This window comes from Solenopsis invicta, chromosome 15, assembly GCF_016802725.1.
Source record: "Solenopsis invicta isolate M01_SB chromosome 15, UNIL_Sinv_3.0, whole genome shotgun sequence".
In the NCBI taxonomy this organism is placed as follows: Eukaryota; Metazoa; Arthropoda; class Insecta; order Hymenoptera; family Formicidae; genus Solenopsis; species Solenopsis invicta.
The window spans coordinates 1,696,284-1,722,536 of record NC_052678.1 but is presented as its reverse complement, the minus strand read 5'-3'; the positions used below and the strand labels follow the sequence as shown (position 1 = coordinate 1,722,536).

The following is a 26,253-nucleotide window of genomic DNA, read 5'->3' as shown; positions in this document are numbered from 1 at the left end:
TAATAATATATTAACTAATGAAGTCTTGCTTGATGAATTATAGCAATTAGTAATCCTATTAATAACCCGTATTGAAAGCATCTTCCTTACTTAATTAACGCATTGAATAATTAGACTGCTATTTCGTCAATGTAAAAACATTAAAGTTTTGCAGTGCGAATTATTATTTATTGTATAAATTAAATAAATTGAAACTAGTTAATAAAATTAGAATAATATTAATAATATTAATTAGAATAAATTATTAAAAATAAAGAAGGCTTGTTTATGTATGATAAGGTTTTTTGTAAAGAATAATATTTTTTATTAATCAATTTAAAACAAAGTAACATCATAATTACTGGTAATAATTTTATTATATTGTTTTATCTATCTTTTCTTTTTTCTATTTTATGCTTTTTTTCTTTTTACATCTATTGTTTTAAATAAATTTATTAAATTTAATATATACATGTACTTGTGCATGTATGTTAAGTTAATAAAATATGTATTAATAAATAGAAGGTTAACATATTTTTATTTTAAATCTATCTTATTTATTAAAATAATTAATCAAGAGGCGCAGTCTTGTCTTGCGCCAAGTGACACGCGAAGCGAAGACAGATTACATTAATACGCGATAACGTAATAAAAAAAATTATATTTTTTAAAATTTATGTTAGTAAAATAAGAGCTTTGAAATAACAAAAGTTATATTTTTAATTTATAAAAATATAACAACATTTTTTCTTTTTTTAATTAAGAAACTTAAAAAAAATCTTCAGAAATTTTTTTTCATTATTATTCGAATATCATAAATGATTACGATTATAGTTTTGCATTCAACTTATCAATATCGGATAATTTATCGGATAATTCCACTTCTTCTGGCAAATCTTTACATTCAGGACATAAATGTATACTTATTACAAATATAAAAATTACATATTTGACATTGTTGTTTTGTTTTCCGATTTTTTATAGATATGCAAAATATATATTTTCCCTGTACATTACTTTTCCGTGTTACAACTAATGATTTTTAAAAAAATTTTGAAATACTCTGTCTCAATGTTCTTGATAAGTACAACTTTTTAATCGATTTTTTAAATACTGTTTCATTAATTCCATTCCAAACTGCTTTAAAAATAAACATTGTGTTATTTTTACATTTATTGTTTTTAGCCTGATACACTATTTGGGTATTGATTTCACCTATATTCAATATCGAAAAAAAAAATTGTTATTAACCATCTATTATTTTATCTTGAAACTGAATACTTTTCATTTTATCGACAACGTCAACATTTCCTTTTGGAAAATTATAGAAGTCAATAATTTGTGGCTTCGTTTTAGGATCATCGTCATTCAAAGCATTATCCTAACACATTGTAGATAAAAAGTAAAATTGTGTTATTTCTTGTGGAAACATACGAAACCAGTGTCATATTTTCGGAAAATCCAAATTTGCTTGAATATAATTCTCTTCCTTTAGAAGTAACAAAAGAAAGCGGTATTTCTTTTTTGTTTTTTTTCTTTCTATAGTATTATGGAACCACTATTATGAAATTAATGCCTTTTAAAAGCGTTTCAGTTAGAGAAATAGAAGAGAACGAATTACCTATTGTAATATACAATTCCAGAGAAAGGTTGAACTAAACGTTTGACAATATCAAGAGGACAATTACTGACTTTATATGGACTAACCGGCTGTATACCTACATATATTTCGAGATTAACTGTATAAAATGTTTGAGCATCCGTAAAAGCAAAAATTTTGATGCCATATTTTGCAGGTTTTGTTTTTATATATTGACGAAACGAACATTTTTCCCTGAAACTACATATCTACCGTCCTATCGATTGTTGCATACTCACCAATTTTTATAACAAATTTTACAGTTGACAATAAAATTCTCAAATATTTCTCAAATAAGTGCTAATTTTTCAAGAAGTTTTTTTTCATGTCTATCACACACGTGTATATTATCAAATCTAATACATTTAAATAAAAATCGTATTCTTTTGTACATAATTGCTCTAAGAATATCGTATCCAGTTACGTTGGCGTAAATATCTTCAAATTTTTGTGTGAAGATCACATAATATCGGCAAGATACAAAAGTCCAATAAGCCCTTTAATTTCAATAATCGTCGTGTATTTTGCATCACGTTTTTTTTTTTGAAAGATCTTCTTTTTTCAATATATGCATTTGTATAAAAAACTCTCTTTTTTTAAATATTGTCAGGAAAAAGAAGTTGCCAAACATCTAAAATAGATTTTACATTTTTACCAGTCGGTTTTACATCTGACAAACGAATAACAACATTGTGTTTTCTGCGTCGACCTTTGTGCTGCTTCACTTTAAAACAAAGAGTTTTTTTTACTGATACATGTATGTGAAGAACAATCTTAAAATAAAAGATACAATAAAATTTATAAAATAATAAAATAATATAACTATAATTTTATATAACATTATAACAAAATAACTACAATTTTCGACAACGCTGTATAATTTTAAAAGTAAAGTTAAATAATAAATAAATAATATAAAAATTTATTGTTAACTGTTAAGTATTTTAATTATATTTAAAAAAAAGAATTTTGCAATTTAATTATATTAATATTATTTTTTAAAATTTAATTGAATTCTACTCATTGGTTTCTATTTTGTTTATTTCCACACCTCTATAGCAAGAAACGTCACCATGATGTTGCAATGACGATGTGAGATAACAATAAGGAGAAATCTGTTTCATTCTTCTAAATAAACTATTGTAAATTTTATGATCATTACTCGTTAAAGTTTACAAATTATTGTTAACTATTTATATTTCTAAACTCAAAGAATTATTTATCCAATTCTGCATTCGATTCTGTTTGTGGTTCTATTGAACGTTCTGATTCACATATGTACTTTGAATCTTCCGAATCAGTAATAGTTTCATCTATAAAATATCCTCAAAATTTTCAAACGACGTACTCATGTTGTACATCTTTCTTGTACAATATGTTAAATTGCTTGTGAGCAATATGCGGTGACGCAACGCGACATTCAGTTAATCTGTTAGGTACGCGGAGACGACAAAAGGTTAATGTAAGCGAACACGCTGTGGTGTTTTAGACCAACTGGTAGTAGTAGTAGTAATGAGAATGGGTGGAACCATCGGTACCTATTATTGAGTTCAATATTTACTAGAGCACACCTTCTAGAGGCGCGCCTTCTTTAATATAAATACTAAACTAAATAAAAAAGCGGATGAAGAAAAGGACAAATATACATATATTGGTGTCTTCATTATGCAAAACTAGCCTACCCCGCCCTACGCTAAAGTCGGATTACGTGATCATTGAACTACCAATCAATCAATCCCTGACAAAAACTGCAGTATCAGTTCTGCATGACTGTCTCTGTTTAGAAATTGGGACACCCCTTCTCCTCCCACTCCTCAAAGGAGTACTCCAGATATTATATTGAGCTCAATGGTCTCTATATGTGACCCAGATCTAAAGAGACTTCTCTGTGACTTGCAAAAGATTACGAATTTAAAAATACATACAGTTTGCGATAAAAAAATAGCGCACCCAATGTTTTTATTAATTATTATTTTATAAATTATAAAAGTATTATTTTACGTATACATAGATATTGTATGTCAATTTCTACAACATATATACGAAAATATATATGTCATAATACAGTATTCATTTCATCTGTAAAATAAAAGAATTCTTGAAAATTGACGCGACAAATTAATAGCGCAGTATTTTAAATAATCACTATCTGTTGATATTTACCAAGAAAAACTGATTTAATATTTCGTAGAACCTCTAGACTTTGTATAATTAAAATTATTTGCTTTGGTATTAATTTATAAAGTTTTTTAATTCGACTTTGATTAATTTTTCCCCATTCTAATAAAATAATTCCTTCATGCTATTAAAATGTTTTCCTTTAGCATAAACAGCTCTACCAAGATCTACCCACAAGTTTTCTATTATGCTTATATCCGGAGAACGTGCTGGCCATTCCAACAGTGGAATATTATTAGCTTTAAAATAGGATTTCACTATAAATCGCTGCGTTTTTTTGTTGAAATGTAAACTTTTCTCCGAATATTCTTGTAGCATGTCTTTCAATTTGTCTACTAATTAGTTAAAAAAAATAAGATTGAAATTTGCGGAGAAACATTGGACTAAAAAATGGAGAAGAGTATTTTTAGTGACAAAAAAAAATTTAATTTGGACAGTCCTGACGGGTGGAACTATTATTATCATTCAATTATTATCGTGACTTGCAAAAAAGAAACAAAAATTTTGAGCCGTCGTTAGATAAGTGACGAATGCGTAATGATATGATCTGATATTGATTACCATGGCAGAACAGATATAAAGTTTATTGGAGGTAAAATAAATAGCAAAATGTATTTACAACTAATTAATGAACAAATTGAAGGACATGCTGCAAGGATATCTGGAGAAAAGTTTACATTTCAACAAAATAACGCAGCGGCTCATAATGCGAAAATAGCGGAGTCCTATTTTAAAGCTAATAATATCTTGCTAGAGCTGTTTATGCCAAAGAAAAACAATTTAATAGCAAGAAAGAAAAAATGTATCTTATTAGAATGAGGAAAAATTAATCAAAAACGAATTAAGAAACTTTATAAATCATTTCCTAATTTTTCAAGTATACAAAAGTCTGGTGGTTCTACGAAGTATTAAATATCGATTTTTCTTGGTAAATACCAACAGGTTTTGATTATTAAAATATTGTGCTATTAATTTGTCGCACCGATTTTCAAGAATTCTTTTGTTTTTACGGATAAAATGAATACTGTATTATGATTTCCGTACATATGTTGCAGAAATTGACACACCATACTTGTGTATACGTGATCATGAAATTATACTTTTGTAATTTATAAAGGAATAATTAACAAAAACATTGGATGTGCTATTTTTTTGTCGCGGGCTGTACAGAATGCATGAGTTCGAGCTATCACTTATGAATCCGTCGCTCTCACACGGAATCACACATTCCTAGAACAACTGTTACAAACATGACAAGTTTCACGTAGAAATAAAAGTGTTTGCATGATCTACTTTTGCACATTGTACGAAAAAGCATTTACGTAAAAATAAAAATATAATAGTATCGATAATTCGACAGATATGAAAGCGGAAAACGACAAAGTGCGGCAAAATGGCCGGAACGCGACTACTCCCGAGTTAAGGATGCATGAGATAGAGACTTCGCCCGTTTGTCCCGATGATCATAGTATTTCAAAGAAAAAGAGGAAAATACGGTGGATCACTCGTGTCGATACGCGAAGATAGAGCATTAAGCATCTGTTTGTGTATATAAGATAATGCGATAATACATTGAGTTTTAATATTATTCTGTCACGCGGTATTGCGTAACTTTTATGACGACAGATAATGATACCGTTGCCTCTTTTTATTGAACATTCGAAATAACAAGATATTTGTAATAAGCGTAAACACATTGACCAATGACATCAGCATCTTTTTATGTTTCTGATTCAGCGCACGACAATACGCGTGTAACATCTCGAAATACCTCGATTCAGTTTACAGTGACCGATAGCGAATATGCGGAATAGATCCGGAATAAATTACGATAAGCTTGTCTCTTGTTATTTCGAAAGTCTGTTTATCGTCTCGCGCAAATCCCAGTTGAGCATACAATGTGTGCTGGCAGGTCATATCTCATGCCATTTTACATACGTCTTACGTTGTACATAAACGGGAGCATTAAATATTATTCACGGAATTCATTATACGACGTAACTGATGACGACACCGTTAGAATTGATGGTCTGATTTCACGCGTATCAACAGTTGAAACATCTGCCGATCAGTGTTAGGCTCTTATTAATTTTGTGGCGTGAGATATATGTTTCTTTCCTTTTTTTTATACTTGTTTGAATGCTGTCAATCAACTGATAGTCTTTCATTATGTAGTTAAAAGTGCTTCTAGATCCTTCTTTTTATCTGTCTCCTTTTCTCATAAGACTTATTTCCGCTTTATTTCTGCGTTCAATCTATCCCGTCGCAATGACAGGCACGTGTAAAAATGGACTCATTCTGTAGGTTGCTATTTCCACGTCATGTCACTCACATGATATTTAGGATATATCAAATATCTTGCTGAAAATATATGAATATCTTCTGAGAATATTAGTTATTATATATAATAGATATATTATATTTCTCATCTTTGATAGCTCTGATGACGAGCTACGAAACGAGTAGGACGACAGCTAAAAGACTAGAATTACTTCGAAAAAGGTATGAGAAGTAGTTCTAGTCTTTTAGCTGTTGCCCTACTCGTTTCGTAGCTTGTCATCAGAGCTATCGAAGCTGAGAAATATAATATATTTATTATATTTCTCTAAAGTTACTTAATTTTTAATAATTAATATATTTAGAAAAACGTGAAGTGAAACAATTATTAAAATAAAAAGGTGACCAAGGAGGATCTCAGTGCTCAAGTAATAATTTCATATAATGGACGATTTTATTTTCTGGTTCTTCTGTGCACAGCGTATGCATTGATCTTGAAACGCAGTTTTTAAATTGAACTAAAAAAAATAATATCTATAAGAAAGTTAAATTGTTAATCAATTTAAAAATCTCAATAATGACAAATATCTGTATTCTACAAGATTTTCTCATCCCAAAAAACAAAATAATTTGCTGCAAAAAATATAAATCTTAGCCAGGATATGAATCTGGATCGCCCTACATTCCGTGCAGGCGTCGTATAGCCAGTTTAACTCTCGAGATATACGAGTATTGTTAGAGGAAAGTCGCGATATCGGCACAGGTTTCCTAACTCTCTTCTTTTTGGAAACAAGGAACTAAACTTGCACTTCATTAATACCAATAAAAAGATAACTTGCTTAGATAATTAAAAAATAAAAACTCATAGTTTATACTTTAATAACTTTTTTTATATAAAATTTGTTAAAAACAAATTCTTTAAAAGCAAGAATAAAATTTATATAATTTTCTTTTGCAAATGATATAGTTTAAACAATAGTGAGTGTAATATTGATAATATTAGATCATTGATATGTTTGCAGCATCTTAAAATTGTTTTATTTATATTTTTATATTTTTTATTTTTCATATAACGCGGTTTTAAATATAAAATCAATGTACAACAAAAACTGGCGCATCTATCAATAAAATTGATTATAAAAATTATTTGGGATAGATAAAAGATTAAAAAATTAGAAGTAGAAAAGCTATTAAACTTTATTAACTTTTAATCTCATCTTACATGTTGTTGCATTATATCGCTTTTTGTAGAACAGTATAAAATATAAATTTATATAAATTGACAGAAACTGTTTTACTTCAAAGTGAAAGAATTCTAGAAATTCTCATGTTCCTTTATTAATTTGTCAGTATTTCGTCCAGATGACTCATGTCAAACGAAAAGAAGAGGAAAATCTAATGTAGTAACATTACTCTCTACTATATTGATTTTGAGGCATTCTTCAGAAATTTATTTTTGTTTTATCTTACAAAAAACTGAATTATTGCAATATTTTAAACAATATTATAAAAACTGTTATATCATTTGATAGAAGGTACTTTTTAATATTTGTATTTAGTATTAGTATTTGTATTTGCTTCTAAATTTTTATTTTTGCTTTTGTTGAAAAAATACATCAAAAACAAAGATACGTCTGTATTAGCAGTTCTCTATCAATAGTATATAATTGATAATTGTATGCGATTGACCCGAAATGGGCGTAGTTCTTTACGCAACGATTCCGTCGCGGTACAGTATAGTCCAGATTCATTTCAAAATATTCGAAATTCTGAATCTTTCATTGTTGTTATATGCCATTTTTATATTGCTATGAATAATGTATTATCCCACAAGTCTTTACTGACAATATCGATCTGGAACTATGACGCAATAAGAAAACTTTGTTCATGCTCTCGAGCATTAACATGTATTTGTCAGTTTAGAATGAATTCGAGTTTAGAAAATTTGCAGACTAAAAATATCAACAACTGTAACGCGCTAAAAAAAATCTGGTTACTCATTAAAGAAATTTAAATCTTCTAATTAAATTTCACCGATAAACCCTCTTTATTGAAAAGAGCCTTTGTTGTGGTACTTCAATATACGGGGCCACGTATCAGCTTATAAAGAATATACGGTCATTTTGAGATTTTCTCAAATATCAAAGTTCGACTATTATTTCGATGAAACGTCGAAAACTCCAAGCAATATCCGAGTAATGCTAAATTTAAAATGGTAAATTCCTAATATCTGCCCTTGACACGTTTTACTCGAATCTCTTAAAAAGGATAAAGTGCAAATTTCAATCTGTGGAAAAATTGTTTAACATTTCTACGATTACTTATTTTGCACTTAAGTGTATTTAATCTTCTGCGAACCAGAAAAGATCAACATGGCGAGCCAAGTGAGGTATTTCGTACCCCATGCTGCTCATTTTATACACACACTTCACCATAATATCATTATATTCATTATATTAATTTAGTGAGACTGTAATTATCTATTATCATAACATTGATTCGTGCCTTTTAAAGTATAAAAATAAACGAAAAACCATAAAGTAAGCCAAAATAAGTATAAAAATAATACAAAATGATAAAAGGGGATAAACTCTTTAATCTTTCAAAACAAAAAAAAGCAAAAAAATAAAAAGTTGTAGGGGTTTAAATCTTACCGGGGTATGTCACACCGCACTAGTTCAAGGTTAAACACGAAAGAGCAAAACGAATTATTGGCGTAGAGTTTGTTCCTTTTGCACAGCAACTTTCGTCTATTTTTCGTCTGACTCTACGTAGCTAATAATAAACATTTTACTTTGCACGAAACACAAGATTGTTATTGTATTTTAATTATATTGCCTCCTAACATCCGTGAAAAATAGAAATGAGCGATTAACCATAACGTCAGTACGACATTTGCGGTGATGTAGTGCCTGAAAATGCAATTAAACTTCCGTGCACCGTTCGATCCATAGCCTGTACATTAAATTTCGGCATGCTCGGCGACCCAATTGTTCGAGTTTGCCTCGGTCACGTTCCTCCGAAGAGATTCCTTGTCTCAAAGAGGAGTCGCTTTATCGAGGCGAGCGACTAGGACAGAAACGGCGAGGTGGAGAAGAAGGGAAGTAAATTCGATGTACGGCTTCTTAACTCGAGGACCATTCTAATCCAGTTGGCCGCCCAATTTCGTCGTATAGTTCTTCGGCGCCGACTGGAACATAAATTCTTCTATCGTGTTATCCTGCAGTAGTTCGCTGCCATCGTCGTCGACGAGAAATCGGTGCTGAACATCGGCACACAAGTTCGCGATACTACTCGTTTTCTCCTATATTTAAAGATGTATACGTGTCACATGCCACGGCATTGTCAAAAATACAAAAATTTAATAATTGTTCTATTATTACGTTCGAGTATCTGCGTAAAATTTGTGAGCACGATTCTCTCTCGCGGGATTAAAGTTATTAAATTTTTTCTTTATTCTTGATTCTCAAAGTAGCGTTTTGTGGTATATTAATTTTAAATTTTACGAGAAAGTAGTATTACAAATTAAATTAACTTTTTTACTAATAAAACTTTGATAAATATTTATGTAAAGTTTATTTGTAAACTTTAATTAACTTACTCGTTTAAAGGTTTTTATTTATCAAAAACTGCAGCAAAATACAATCATTTTCTCTTAATAATCTATTGTAAGCTAAATTGTTTATCGTTTTGTTCTTTATAATTGTTTCAGACAGTCACGACCAAAATTGTTTGCCATTGATTAGAAAAGAAAAAAATAAATAAATTTAAAGCGATGCTGGAGTCGTTAGTTTACCGACAAATTCGACTCTTACACACGTACGATTTACGAAACATCAACAGACCTTTACTGTATACTACTACGTCGAGATCCTACGTATACAAATATACACAATTTGTCAAGCATTCTATTCTCTTAAATTAGGTTTTCCGAATTAATTCCAACGATCCAACATTATTCATTCATTTATTCTACACCTAGCTCTGCTTTTATTTCGCACAAATAACCTGCATAACGTTTACACGAAGTAAATGAGTGTGTAAATTGACGATTTTCGTCGCCATATTAAAGTATCGGTAAAAAGATCTGTAGTTTAAAAATTTTTTTCCTGTTTCTGGCAAAAAAAAACGAACCAGAGCCATTAATACATTAGCGTGTGTATTTTAATTCTCCAAGTGGAATTACATTTCTATAAAACTAATACGAAGTATAACTTATTTAACAAAATGGTATTTTTGTTAGTAATATAGACTCCAGCATCGCCTTAAAGAGCATGAAGTTTTTAACTTTGAACTTTTAACTAGTATTGTATCGCAAAAACATCTTTAATATCGCGGAGACATTGAGGTTATTCCTTTGATGAAGTGATTTGTGTATGGTGATTGGCACATTGTTTCGCAAAATCGGTTTGTCCAAATGACGTTGGTGCACGTCAAAGACGAAGCTCGAGATCAGGGAACAGTCGCGGCGATAAATTTTTAAACCGGCTTCCTGTGTGCCGCGATAACGAGAAAGGCTCCGTTTGCACCTACCCGCTCGAAAATGAAGAGGTCGTCAAAGGAGGTCGTCGCGAAAAAGAGTTGAAATTGTTCTCGGGCTGAAACGTTGAGCAGCGATGCCGCCTGAGCGCGTACGCGCGAGCACGGAAACTGCTCGTATGAAATGCAAAACCATGCCAGGGGATGGTTCACTATGGCACGCACGGCTAAATTGTGCGGCCTGATGAAAGAAGACCTCGGGAAAACATGCTCGAGACCGTAATTGCGTATCATATATCTCACAGAGCGGAGAGGGAAAGGCGAGGGGGAAATATAGTCGTTCGTTAGTTGACCCATGACTGCTATGGTCTTAGATCGTTTATACAAAAGAAAGGACATTATTCTCTCGGAGATTCTTCTCGAAAGAGCTACCCTGACTGCGTCGCGAGAAATATATTTTAAAACATTTCAGTATATTCAGAGTTTTTTGTTACTTCTAGCATTTTATATGTGCACTTCGTGATTAACCGTTTGTGTGTGCGTGTGTGTAAACGGAAAAAAATACTTTTTTTTCCTAATTTATTCAGAGTAGGTAGGTAGGGGAGAGAGGGGTAAGATGACGATCTTAAGATTTGCCTATTTTTACTAATTTTTGTAATAATGTAAAAATTCATTTCTTTTCAGATTCACTAAAACCTTGTGTATCATCAATAAAAATTAAAAGTTGTTAAATTTGTTATTAACTTGAAATAATTAATAATTCGTTATCTCACCCCCCTTTACTCCTACTTCGTGGTAGTCGTAGGACAATATTGTATTTTGAAGAATTTTATGTGATCTTCTCTGATTAAATCGCAGCATATTCGATGCGAACAGTAAACACAGCATAGTGGTCTAGAAGACCCTTGCAAGACTTTGAGAAGCTATAACTTCGGTTCCAATAAATATTTCTTAACAATTTTTTTTTAATGAAAGTTTAGAATCTAACAAACGTAACTGTACAATCGACATTGTGCCAAAAAATGATATGTTGTGAAGTTATTATGGAAAAACCATTAAGCGAAAATAAATATTTGTTTATAAAATATAAATTTTTTAAATTAAATCATATCTACGCAACAAAGAACCTTTAAGGATATGACATGCTGAAGCTAAAGAATAATACTTTTCAGAAAAAAGTACGGCATTGTCATTCCTTTTAAAATTATAATTATGTAACAAAGAAAATATGATGACAAAAGAACTTTATTTCCCTGCTGTTTGAATTCTAGTTCAACTTGAGACTTCAGAAATGGATCAACGTCGCGTAGAAGAGACCTTTAACTTTTCCCTCTCTAACCCGAACCTCCTTTCTGATTCCGTCCTTACACAGCAAACAATCGGAATTTCATACGGGTTTCCCAGACCAACGCTGTGTTTAAGGTTTAATTGAAACATCTATCAGGGTGACCAATGCAATTATGTCTAAAGTAAACGGTTATACTTCTTCTCTTTGATTTCGGCGGTCTTTTAACTAATTAGACTTAAGTGCTTGAGACTTAATTGTCCATTTTATTTGAGCTATCGTGCGTATATACAAGCCGATTTACTAGCGTCAGGATTCATGAACGATCTAAGCATCAAAGTCTATCATTTCCTATTCCAACCCTGTACGCTTACTTAACCTAGCATTAACCCTCCTGACATTACCTAATTTTATTCAGCCCAATCTAACATCACCCAACTTATCCCAAACTGTTCCGCTCCTAGCACGACCCAGGATTAATGACGTAAACGTGGATATCAGATTTCGCGCGCGGAAAAAGAAAAAATAGAAGAAGAGGAAAGATGAGAAAATATCATATGTTCTTGAGTTTTTGTTCAGATTTCGCGGAAGCTTTAATACTTTGAATGCGATTTTGAATACTTTTCCATTAGCATGAAATTAACGTTTGCAAATGATTCAGTCCGTAAAAAAAAAAAAAGATATGAGAAAACATGCATGTTGAAAAGTTCCATCACATTTAGAGCAAAATTAGGTTAACTTTATCTCCCTTTACGTTCTGTATATTGCCCGGCCTCGCAGCGGGGTGAGAAAAAAAGAAGTTACCGGTAGGCTTTTCTTACGAGAGCCTGCCCGAGCTTATTTCGCGCGGGATCCTTTAGTGGCTGTTTCCATTCATGAGCTGCAGGCGCGCGAGACGAGGCACTCCCTTCTTCTAATTTTGAATAACAGCCTCGCCTTTACTATTTTCCCGTGAGACCGCGGGGTTTCATTGTGCCCGCGAGAATCACCCATTTGTCAGGAGAAGGCCCCTTGTCGCGAAAAGGTTCCCTCGAACGAGACGCCGCGCCGCGTGGGACGTGAAAGTCCTTTAGCGAGCGAACGAGCGCGTGATTCAGCTCACCGCAATTACGGGGGAAACTGACGTGTTATCATCCCCGCGAACTTCCGGGAAAACTCGGTCTCACGAGTCGTCCTTCGCCAATGAAGTTTCCTCCGACTATTACGAGAACGTATAATGAAAATTCCGAGAAACCTCGGGGGATTTCATTTAAGGATTAATTATTGACCGATATCGGATACCTAGATATTAGATTACAGCTAGGCTCCACTGAATTCTATATAGTTTCTTCCACGCAGCACGTGTCACATTTTTCCATCCGAGGGACGTCGCATTGGCATCCGAGACGTCCATTCGACGTCATTCGGATGATGAAGCGTGTGTTGTGTGGTGACATTACGCGACTTGTTGCGAGGCGTTCATCATGAATTGGCGGACTGAAAATTTCGTATCTCAATAATGCTGGCGCGGGTGAGAAGCCGCGATTAAGCTGCCTTCATTGCGACACTGAATATTTACATGAAAGAACGACGGTTTTGAATATTTAGGCGCAGAGGTAACGTGTAATACTCCGGGGCTTCACGGGGCTACGCTGCGGTTATAGAACGTAAGAGATACTCTCGCGGGCTGCTCTCTCGCATATTAATTTCACCACGTGAGTTAACCCAAATGGTACGAGCGACGCAAATGATGAAACGAAACCGAGAGCTAGTCACGGCTGCAAGAGACCAAGAAATTGAGAGAAACATATATATATATATATATATAGAAAGAGAGAGAGAGAGAGAGAGAGAGAGAGAGAGAGGAAGAGAGAGAATTAAATGGACGAAAGAGAGAATATAAAAGTAATGGAAAAATAAAACCAACTAGGAGTGGATTAAATTGGTACAGCCTGCGGAAAGAGAGACGAGACTAGACGAGAGAGAAAATTAGTACGAGGGGGCGAGTTACGATACAATAAAGAGATCGCATGAAACGAAAATGAGGAGCGAAAATTGCCAGTCAAGCAACGATGATGAAAAAGATCTGCAACATTTATCCCGGTAGGAAAAACGTTTCTCGTTTTGATGTATACCTTACACACGTGTAATTTAACGATCTTTGCGAGGTTAAATGGAAAAAAATGTTGTATCTCGTTTTCATTAATAAATAATTTCTAATATTATATGTATGAAATACAGTAATTAATTGATTTAGTTCTTGCACGGCGTAAATACCAATTTAAAATAAACGGAGAAATTATAAGCGGAAGTATAGGTTTGTATGCAATGAGAGAAAAGTATTTGGTATTTGTAACCAAAATAAAAAGTTTTTTTTACAAAAACCAAACAAGTTCAGAAAGTTAAATTTCCACAAAACAAAAAGACTTCTTCGTCGTAAAACCATTCAATGTATAATAATTTTAATGCATGATAATTCTTCTCAAAACATTTAATAAGTATAAGAACAAAGTAAGCTTTAATTAATTATTATATTTTGAGGATTATTATTATATAATATATTAATATTAATATTTCAATTTGAATTAAAATTTTGACTAATTAAAAAAAAAGAATAATAGATATTACTTGTATGGTTCTTGCGAGAAGTTTATATGTATTATGCATTTATATTTTATAATGTTTTATTTACTTTTTTTATAATATTAATAATAATGAAAAGGCGAAGAAAGAAATATTATTTAAAATATAAATCAACATAAAATTTCACAAGTTGCTCGTAACAAAAGCATTCATTTATGTGTCTCTTTACATAAATGTGGTAATTTTTCAAACATACACTAACAATAAGTATGCGAACAAAAAAAAACTTGAGCTTTTGGATTAATATATAAGCTATCCATAAAAGAAATAAAAACCACTAGGTTTGTTTGGTTTTTCTGAAAATTTTATATTTAATATTTATTTTTTTTTTTTGTTATTTATTTTATTCATACTGAAACAAAATTGTTTACAACGTGACGCTGCTGATAGAGAACAGTTTAGCGCCAGATTTTTTGTTTAATTTTTGTAAAAAATCTTTTAATCGAATGTCATAAATAATAATAATAATAAGTTACATTAACAATAAAAGATGTTTGCAATTACCATAATTTAAATATGTATTAAAAATGTATTATAAATTTTAGTCATTTTCAGTGCCAACTATATTAAATTGTGGTAATTTAATCGTGGTAATAGATGGAATTTTTCACTATACGTAGTTATTTTAATATTCAATTATATCACAGTCACGTATATTAAATATTTTTTTCTTAGTGCATATCGCAAGACCGATGCACTTTGAAAAAAAAAAGCCTCGAGCGCGTCATATGCGGAACTTGGGACAATTTCGCCGAGATCTTTGCACAGGCGGCATTTTCGGTAGAAACATAATCACCCTGGAGCGAAGCTTCCACAGTTGGAAAAACGCAACCGCCGCGCCGGAGCTCTGGGCGATCCTCTTAAACGAACGCCCGAGGGCGACCACGCTCGTCTCACGCTGGAAAATGGAATCACAAGATAATAATCCCGAAATTCAATTTCACTCTTCCTCCTCTTCGTCGTCGAGTGGGAAGGCCGCGGTTGCCGGCGCGGGCGGTTGACTTCGTCAAGAGCGAAGATCGCGAGAATCGAAAAGTCCCGCCCGACTCGGTTCGACGACAAAAAAAAGCGATCGAAGTATCTCGACTTCTGATTCCTGTGTCGTTTCATTCTGCCTCATAACTCTTTCATTCGCGTATATCGAACATTTTCGCGGCTAGACCGATATAGGAATTTCCGAATGGGCGGAAAAAAAAGGAAGAGAAATTGTTCGATCAATTTGCTGGAGATGTACTCGGGGTTTTATTATGATTCTTGAAACGAAACGCAGCTATGCCATTCCGCATACCGATAACTTCCCCGATGTGTTTCATTTCGGAAAGCATAAAATATCTCTCGCGATGGAATACATATTTATAGCCCAAGTTTCCTGACGTTCGATAGAGTGTAGATTCGTGGATATAAAAGAGTGCATCGTATGTTTCCATTTACGTATGACATCTATGTTAAGGTGCATATATATAGATAAATGTACTATTTCTTCCCATTTAAATTTTCATCCTTTCCTCACGCTAGAGATCGAAACTGAACATAAAATTGAAGTTCTCTCGATCACTGAGTCAATTCTACTGCTTCTCGAATTAATAAAAACGATAAAAATGATGTTCGAGGATGTTTGGCTGTATAATAAAAACTAAAAGTTATCAAAATTTAAAAACTGAAGGCTTTTTAGGTTTATTCTTCTTTTTCTAATCAATAACAAAAAATTTTGGTTGCTAATGCCCAAAGTTTGGCTCTGATAAATAGAAGGAAAAAAAATAACGAACAATGTGATTTATAATGGTTTTTGAAGCTAAAACAATCCAATTTTATATTGCAATTGTAGAATTTATATAAATAATTTTTAAACGAGTAAGTGCATTCAAATGAACCTTTGATGAATATTTATTATAGAGTGTTATTAATATACGTAAAAAATTTAATTTAAGTCGTAATTTTATCTCCTCATCAAATTTGCAAATAAGTATTATACAACGCAATTTTATAGGAACCAAGAACAAACAAAAAATTATTATAAATAATTTTTAAACCAATTAGAGAAGTATGCTTAAATTTTATACAAACACTCAAACGTAATAAAAATGTTATAGAACAATCTATAACATTTGTAAATTTTTGATATTACGTTGAGATGTAGCACATATGTATTTAAATAAGTTTTTCTTTGGATCTTCTAATCTTTTTAATTATAAAAAATATTTTTTACTGTAACATGCTTCTCGCTTCAGTCTTATCAAAATAGTCATAAATAATGAAGTTATACTAGATACTTCTGAATTACTTGTTTGAAAACAGAATCATAAAATTTCATAAATTTCTAATTTAATACTTTTATCGCAGATAAATACAAAACATTTTTTAATATTACATTTTGCATTAAACATTTACAAGAAAAGAAATATTTTTGCGACAGTTTCCATATATACGCTCGGTATCATTTTTAATCTTTTGGGACAGAATTTTTATTTAAAAAAGCAACATATAAAAACGTTGAATATATAATACGCGTATGTATGTATATTATGTGCGGAAAAGTTGCTTCAGTCGTTCACCAAAACCATAATAGCATAAAGTTAGCATTAAGTACGAGAACATTATGTGACAATTAGACGATTAAACGAGAGTCGGCACCTTTTACGAGGGATGCAAAAGGAGAGGAGACGTACGCTCGCAAGCTCCCGCAAGCTTTTACAATATAATGTGCGAAGCAAGTCGGCTCAGTGAGAAACGAGAGAAGTTTTTCCGCCGCGTTTTTCTTATGCCGTAGCTGAAAACCGCTATCTTGGCACGAGAGAAATTAAAAAATAATTCACGGCTTTATTACAATTTTCAGCGTGAGATAATGGACATTGAAAAATGTGGAACTGATTTACGCAGGTAAACTTTGTTACTTAATTCGAGTTGATGAGTTAATGTGATCGAATTACGAAAGTTTAACTTTTTTACAATTAGCAGCAACAAATGCGCTATTTACAGACGCGATTATTCTCGTGATTGTCACTCAAGGACGATTAGCTGTAATCAAATGATCAAAGGTGTACCGCAAAACTGTCAGAGAAATTATATCAGAGGAATTGAGACGCTCAAGGATGTATTGTGACGATAGACGCGACAGTCCTCTGTTCCCCTTGAGGTAAAATGGATCGTAGCTGCAATTTTTATTTTGCGAATCGTTATTTCGTATCTGAAACGTGACACCGAAGATCAGATATCAAAACCACAGCCATGCAAACATAATGCTAAGTAACTACGACTGGGAATTGGAGTTGCGGATAGAGTAACATGACCCTAATGCGGTCTCGCGAGCAATGGGAGATTTCTAAAGTTACTGTTAATTAATTCTGTTAATTAATCAAATGATGATGATGAATTAGTCAAAGACCAATCTCATGATCAGCTCTGTTAAGTAAAGTAGAATTTAGAAGGTTAAATACGTTAGAGCACATCCCACGTTCGTTTATTAGTTCGTATCTAATTTCGTTTATCAGTTCGGGTTACAGTAATTGATCATTAACAGCGATATTTTTAAACATGAAACAATAAACTTATTAAGAGCAAAGAAGCAGGAATAAAAAATGGTACTTACTGTTTGTAAAACATAGTTTGTAAATCGGATCACTGGTTACTTATCTCAAAAGCAGATTTTCATGAAACCATTACAAACACCTTCCACACATAGCGCAATTTTTTAATTTTTTTTTTTTTTTTTTTTGAGGTTGTGACACATACATTTTTCATGTAACACATTTCTCGTTTAAAACACTGAGTTACTGAACCACAGTACGATATTTTTAAATGTGGTTTAAAATACAAGATTATGAAGGAATTATTTATAAACCTGAGGTATTTGCAAAAATTATAAATTATCATAATAATCCGTATACACGTTATCTAAGTAATTTTTACTATAACAAAATAATGCCCAAAAATAATGCTTCAATTTTTAATTTCTGAAATAGCAAACTTACAAATTATCCAGATATTGGTGCTTTTCTCTCTCTTCCTGTCTGCACGTGCATGTGTATTTGTACGCAAAAAAAGAACATTTTTATTTTTAGAATAACTTTATCTTTGAAATGTTAAATATTGAAATAAGATTGTATATCGTTAGATAATTTACAAAAGAAATTTTTATATTTTATCAAGAAAAATAAATTTTCATTATTTAATAATAACCCTAGCAACACAGCCGAAGTTATATGTTTTCTAAACGATTATAAAACATTAATAGAAATATGTTTAAAAAACATAAAATGCATATGAATCATTATGTGTTACTTGAACATTTTCCTGAATTAAAAGAAAAAATCGGATAGAATACATCTTCCGATCAAGAATTACAATATTTTAATAGTATTAGATTGAAGTCGCCAATATCGACATAAGCCTCTTAAAGTGATATTTTTATTTCTCGAAAACTAATCATTGCACATTATTAATATTGATAAAAATATGATCTTCTTAGATAATTAAAGGAGTAAAGAGCTTTAATTTATACATCTCTATCTATATACAATCTGCTAAAAGCGAATTTTTCAGAAGCAAGAATAAAATTTGTAAGACTGTATTTTGCAAATAATTGAAAAAAGTATATTAGTGTAAAATTTGAAACGATATTACAAAAACTAAAAATAGCTCAATATAGATCGACATTTGAAAACACAACTAATTAAAATGAGCTTTATTTGATCATAATTGGATTTTTGTGCCGATGTTTCTTGCGTAATTTTATATGCCTTTTTAGGTTCATTAAACCGCGCGTCGAATAAAAATTCAGTCTTGAAACGTGAGATTAAAGTTGAATAAGAATAGGTAGTAATATAATAATGTTAAATTAGTACTCAATTTGATAATAATAATGCTAACAATCTATTAACCCCTCCCTTCAAATACTGTAAAGAATTTGTTACGGAAAATAACAACTTCAGCCAGGAATTTTTTACGACAAATTCTTTATACTATTTCGAATGAGGGGATAATAAATGCTTGTTCATTATTGATAAATTCTACAATATTTTCTCTTTATTTTAAATAAATATATATAATTTTAAAACATTGTATTTTTTTAAACAAAACCAATCTATTCAAATCTATTTTTAGGAGAGCGAGGTACATTACTGTCTTTATTTTTTTTCAACCTATTATACAGTGTTGTTACATTTTGATAATTAACATTCTAAGTAATGTTTCAGAATTTTGAAAATTTCTAGAATCGTTTGAACAACACACTGACGAATGTAATCGTTAAGTTTTAAATTTATACATTGAAATATTAATTATTAACGGAATTATTGTACAAAATGTAAATGAAAGGAGGGAAAGGGGTAATGACATCTTATATTAACGTTTTGTCTGTGGATGTGACTAGGTATTTTCTTTTCTCTCTTTTTTCTTTATTAATTACAAAGCACATGTTAATTTTGCAGACTGGTCTGCCACCGACGTACGAGGAATACCTCTATCACAAGTACGCGATGATGTCACGCTCGCACACACCTCCGCCGCCGTGGTCCGACTCGACGACGACGTCGTCGTCGTCTAACCCGACCTCGAGTATTCAGGCGCGACGTGAGCTCTTGGCCAGCCAACCTGAGCTTCGCGAGTACCTGGCGCAGCTGGCGCTAAGCGATCGTGGTGCGCAATATCAATATCAACAGCAGCGACAACAATCTAGAGATGCTGTCTGCGCGGCCCCGAGGGAACAGCAGGTCAGAGTGCAGCAGCGCACACGGGCGATGCCTCCCAGGTGAGTAGTGAGTCGAAGAGGCTGGGGTAACGAAGGCCGACCTCGGCCATTGCGTCTCCTATCTTGGGGCCGGGATCGCCCGCGGAATAATTCACGGTAGTTTCCGGGGTGGTCGTACGCGACTACGACACCGCCGGGACTCAGCTCGGCTGGGAATGTACTTGGCTACCCCGACACATTTCGAGGTGCTGAGAACTGGTGGCAGGTTCAAAGTGGTTTAGAAAAATAGCAGTGGCGGCGATTATGCAAATGCGGAACGTCCCGATTCCTTCCTTGCGTTTCCTCTCCTTCCTGTAGTCGAGCAAATTAAGGGGAAAATGGCAAGAATAATTTCCAAGGAAAGGTTTCTTTGAAACTCGGTGTATTTGTTCGCGGGCAAAATGCATGAGAATCATTAATTTCACCAAAATTACATAGTTGAAAGAGTGGAACATTTTTTTTTCTACCTATTTTTTTTATTGTACAAAGTGGTTCTGCTGTTTTGCGAAGCGTACTAAGACTTTATCTTCCTCTGCTAAGCACTTTTGGTTATTATTAGCAATCAAAGAACAGAAATGGCAAGAATAATTTCAAAGAATAATTTCTTTGAAACTTGAAATATTTGTTCTCGAGCAAGATGCATGAGAATCATTAATTTTGTCAAAATTACACAGCTGAAAATGTAGAATGACTTTTTCTATATTCATTTATTATATATAATGTACTTTTGCCATGACTTTGCGAAGCGTACTAAAAACTTCATCTTTTTATCCTGAGCACTTTGGTTACTATTAAAATTTAAAGGAGAAGTGGAGAATAATTTCAAGGAAAGGTTTCTCTTGGAAACTTGATAGAGACATATTTGTTCTCGGGCAAAATCCTCAAGAATCATTAATTTCAATGAAATTATAGTATAGTTGAAAAAGTAGAGTACTTTTTTTACATTTATTTATTCATGAGCGTGTCCAAGAGGAGGTTTCTGAAAACTCCTCTCATTCTTTTCATTTAATTTTCACATTTTTAAAAATATTTAACAATATTTTTCTACAAGAGACCCTGTGTTCTTTCCTGAATTTTTTAAAATTTCTTTTCGCAGGAAAATAAGGTAAGGTTGCCAATATCGTATCGGCTCCTAAATCGCACCACTTCGCATGTAAATTTAACCACAGTACTTGTACATTCTTCGTGGGATTATTTGGAAACTACATAACGTTATCATCATCCTGCATTAAATTCAAACTGTTAAGAACAATGGAGATTTTGTTATTAATATTTATAGAAAAATCGTAACCTCTATTTTTCGACATATTTCGTAGCCTGATTGCAAAAAAAAATAAAATAAAACAAATAATCTAAATTTTGATAATTTGTAATATTATTTATTAAAATTAGATTAATAAAGTTCAAAGAACATTGCACCCTTATTCGTAAATTAAATAAATAAAGTTTTACAAAATGCTTTAGTCTCCTAAATCGCACCATTGCTTTGATCGTGGTTATATATAAAATCAAATATAATAATCATAGAGAACATACGTTGTAGCAATATTGCTGTAATGTAACAATGTTATTGCAATATTATTGAAAAGTTGTCAAAATGATAACATTGATGGAAATTATATTTAGTTTACAGTATTCATCTCCAATATTAATAAAATTGTGCTTATTTAACACGTTTTTGCTCGAGTAAAAAACATCTAACAGAAAAAGTGTCGTCGCCTTGCTCCAGAAAGAGCAACATTAACCTGTAGTGCAATTTACGAGACCATTTGCCTAAATTGCATTATTTAAAGACTTATTAAAAATCATTATTTAAAAATTTATGACAATACGCAAAAGTCTGAAAGAAATAATTATGAAAAGTGAAATGTTGTACTTTATTATGACTATGTTGTACTTTATTAAGAAAGTCAAAAATATTCCTCGTAATTTCTCAGGTATAAGCCTTTATGTTAAAAGTGGTGAAATTTCAGCAACTTTACCCTAATCATATTTTATATATAATAATAACCATAGAAATATTAAAAAATTACATATTTTGAGTTTCATAATTGTACTTTGCCTATACTTTCTCCAGAAAAAAAAGTTGTGATTTACAAATATTTTTCTCACTCAAAATCAGGAACAAAGAGATACATATTCTAACTACAAATTCTAAAATCTTTAAAATATCGGAAAAAACACAATTTATAAACGTAAACAATTGCTGTTTGCAGTCACCGTTAACAGAATTGATACACGCCCTTTTTCACTCTCCTGAAAAAAAATCCGGATACGCTTATATTGTACAATGTAATTTTGCCATGACTTTGCATACTGCTTTTATCTTTTTATCCTAAGCACTTTAGTTAGTATTAAAAATTAAATTCAAGAATAATTTCAAGGAAAGGTTTCACTTAGAAACTTTTAGTAGAGACACATTTATTCTCAAGTAAAATACTCGAGAATTTTTAATTTCTGCAAAATTATATAGCTGAAAAAATAGAATTTTTCCTATATCCTATTATTGTATAATGTAGTTTTGGTATGATTTTGCGAAGCGTACCAAAACCTCCTCTTTTCATTCTATGCACTTTTGGTTACCATTAGGAACGTTTTTCCAATTGGAAAAATTTCAATGCTGCTTGCAGATCGCAGAGCGAGAGTCGAGCGCAACAGCAACGAATTGCAGCGATGTATACGGATGCTGCGTTTTGCATGGAAACCACGGTGCTGCAGTCGGCCTTCGATTCCGGCCAAGGGTTCGCCCTCTGCAGCTTGATGTAAAAGGATGTGCAGCTTCACTTCGGTGGGAAATTTCCAGTAGGTTGATATCATCATCAATCTACGATCGAGTTCATCGTATGTTCGCGAATGTTTATTTTGACAGTTGAACTGCGTCAAGGAAAACGCTTGCGAAACCTGCTCGACTCTGGATTGATGACGTATTCACCTAATCGCAATTCATAGACGTCAACGATAACGCTACAGCATTGCTGAAACGTTGCGTCCCGGTGCTCTTGCGAATTTTAATGAATAAAGCCTCACAATTAGTATCGATTTCCTGATAGTAAAGTATCATCGCCTCGTAAGTACATGTGAATATGTAAGTATCGAATGGTATCAATTCCTAAATGGTATCTACTTGAAAGTATCAGTCCTCTATAATTATTTCCTGGATGCAATCAGTACCACAATTCTAGCTAGCGCTACTTCCGTACGCTAGGTACCTAGATTCGTCATTTGTAATCGATTGTTACTGTTATGGATACCTGTTAATTTCCGATTTAATTTTTATAGACAACTTTCCAGAAAAAAGAAAAAGCAAAGAAAGAAATATATAAATAAATACATATATGTTCATAGATATTTAAAATAACTTTTAGAATAAGGTGATAATAAGATTAAGCTATTTTGCGATATTTTTTATTACACGAATTATGAAGAAGATTGCGAGAAGTTGGTTGAATTTTAGTTTCGATATAAAAATTATTTCGACCGGGCGCATTCCTGATTCCTTCTTAGAATGAATCTCTCCAAATGACAAATTTCGGTATCTCGATATTCAATTTTCATTCTCCCAGACAACAATGACGTTTGACACAAGATCCTGCAGGGCTCTTACATGAAAAAGAAACGGCGGACGGATTGTCGGACGCACACGAAAGAGCGAGCTTTTTATTCGCAGGAAACTGGAACTTGTGACAACGTGTCGTACAGCAAGTTCCGCTGTTTTGGCGTAAAGAAAATGGGGAAACTTGGTGACCCGGAGCGATCGGGGAAACCGAGGGCAATCGAGGATAGATCGGGTACACGATTTTGCTGTTCGCTCCGTTTGGTCGCGCAAGGAACAAAGACGGATAATGAACACGCTCTAATTTTTCCGAATCGCCGAAAGACATTTCTGGCTTTTCCGGCGCGCGATAATTCTAGTTTCTACGGGAAATGTTATATAACGAAAAACCATGTAGATTCAATTTTTCAAACTCTATAGAGTTTCTTTATCTTTTGAAAAAAAAAACTTGTAAGTGTTATAACTGATTACTATATTCGTAACTGATGATATTTCGTTAGTTAACTAATGTAGTAATCAATTTATTGAAACAATTTATCAATTTTTTTTAAGGAATCGGATGGCAATTCTGGTCACTATATTTTTTTTCCACGAAAAAAAAAGCCCGAAGAAAATATTTCAAGTCAAACGTCAGTTTCGTTTAAAGAATGAAAATTAAATATTGAGTCGTACGTTGAGTTAATGTAATCTCATTTTGCCTATATTATAATTTAGATTAAATCTAACCGTGTTATTATAATTTGTAAAATTGAGAGCGTTGCAGAATGAAATTCCGAAAGCGGAAATTAATAGCAGAATTTTATTTTTTATTGAATTGCGGAGAACTTTGCCGCAAACAAAATTTAATTTGAGGTTTAACAATTATATTTAATGTAATAAATTGCAAAGTTAGACATTTTTGTTCAAATTTTGAATTAAATTTTTTCTGTAAAAATGCTGTCCTTCTCTTCGCCTACGCAACAAATAATTACCATTTCGCTTTTCTAGTACGTAGAAATTGTTTCAGGTGTATTTTTTTGCGATTTATAAATCTGATGGTAGTAACTAACTACGAAGTAAATTTGTTAGCGGAGCTATTTTTGTTTCGCGTACATCACACTGAGTTACTTCAAACTGTCGTTTAGCTTTTAGCAATTTATAAATAAACGAATGCACGAATGCGAGCATTCGGTATTAAACATACATGGTCCTAACATCATACAAAGCAGAAAGTAGTATGTAAAGTTGGTGTTGATCACATGTTACGTAGCGTAGCGTGACGTGTGCGTTAAAGCGCGCCAGTATCGCGTTAGAAGTAACTATCATAGACGTAATAAAATAGAAAACGTGTGCAGTTTTAGTCGAATGTGAAATATAAGCATTTCTTGACTCCAATAATTAAATGTACCGCGAGGAAACTTTGTGCGTCACGAGCGAATCGTATACGTTTTTTTTCTCCCGTTATCTTAGCGCCAGTAATCGAAAGCAAAGATTAGTATTATTTAATTATACAGTACATATAAAAAGTTAGGGATGCGTATAGACTGTCGCATAACTTTCGTATTACAACTCATCGCAACTTATATATGTCACTGTGTAACGTAAAATTCTATTTTAAGATACGAAAACAATTCTCGTTGTATCGAAATTTTTCCGTCGGTTTTGTAACGTCTCTTTTTTTTTTCTTTATCGGCGAGACGTTGAAGCCTGCAAAACTACTGATTGTAGGACTGACACTCGCCATGGGATGGAACGAGCGAGTTTAAAGCTGACGAGTGTTTAAAGCGACTGGGTCTGCTCTCCGAGCGACTGAACGTGATTGGTTCTTACCTGTGGCTCCAACCAATCACGTTCCAATCGCTCGGCGAGCACGCCCACTCGCTTTAACGACTTCAACTCGATCAATGATAAAGTAACAGGCATTAATTCTCTTCTTCCTTTCTTTATTTTATTTTAATCACGCATACGTACACACATGCACATGCGCACACGCATATACATACAGGACATGTTATATATTTTATATGTACATTTTGTGGTTAAGTGTAAATATCGTAAAGAGTACTGTTGTGTGTGTAATTTAATTCTAGATAAATCTAGGGTTAAACCGAGTACATTGTTAATTTAATAAACGAGCAGTCTTGCCTTCCGACTTACGGAAACGGAGAGTTTATTATATCAGTCTACGATAACGCATAACGAATCGAGCTACGTTGCTATTACCTCACACTGTATGTTATGTATATTATAAATGTTAGAAGATCGAAAAATATAAAATGTATCCAATGCAGAACACTCTCTGAACTCCGATTATTGCCACACCTCCATTTATCTTATTGAATCATGCGTATTGAAAACCTTTCGAAATGCTACACAGATTTCGAAATATTAATCACAAAAGAATTCATTATAGTTGTTTACTCTTTCCAATGATATTTAACGATAAATTCTTTTTCCAAGAAAAATAACGTATAAACAGATACGTGATTTTAAAATTACGGGAACCGTCAACAGTTTGGAAATGCTTGTGGTTTTTT

General features: G+C 32.5%; 1 protein-coding gene across 3 annotated transcripts in view; it reads left to right on the top strand.

Moving 5' to 3' along the window:
* The window catches only part of LOC105201709, a 107,687-nt gene extending 81,678 nt beyond the window's left edge, over positions 1 to 26,009 (top strand). For 2 of the 3 annotated variants that reach the window (XM_011169853.3, XM_011169855.3), the window contains exons 4-5: positions 19,886 to 20,205; positions 22,815 to 26,009. In XM_011169853.3, coding sequence (XP_011168155.1) covers positions 19,886 to 20,205; positions 22,815 to 22,950 — 456 coding nt within the window. In that variant the 3' untranslated portion in view covers positions 22,951 to 26,009. The remainder of the gene's footprint in view (positions 1 to 19,885; positions 20,206 to 22,814) is intronic. The other variant, XM_039457697.1, reaches the window with a different exon arrangement.
* The last annotated feature ends 244 nt before the right edge of the window (positions 26,010 to 26,253 follow it).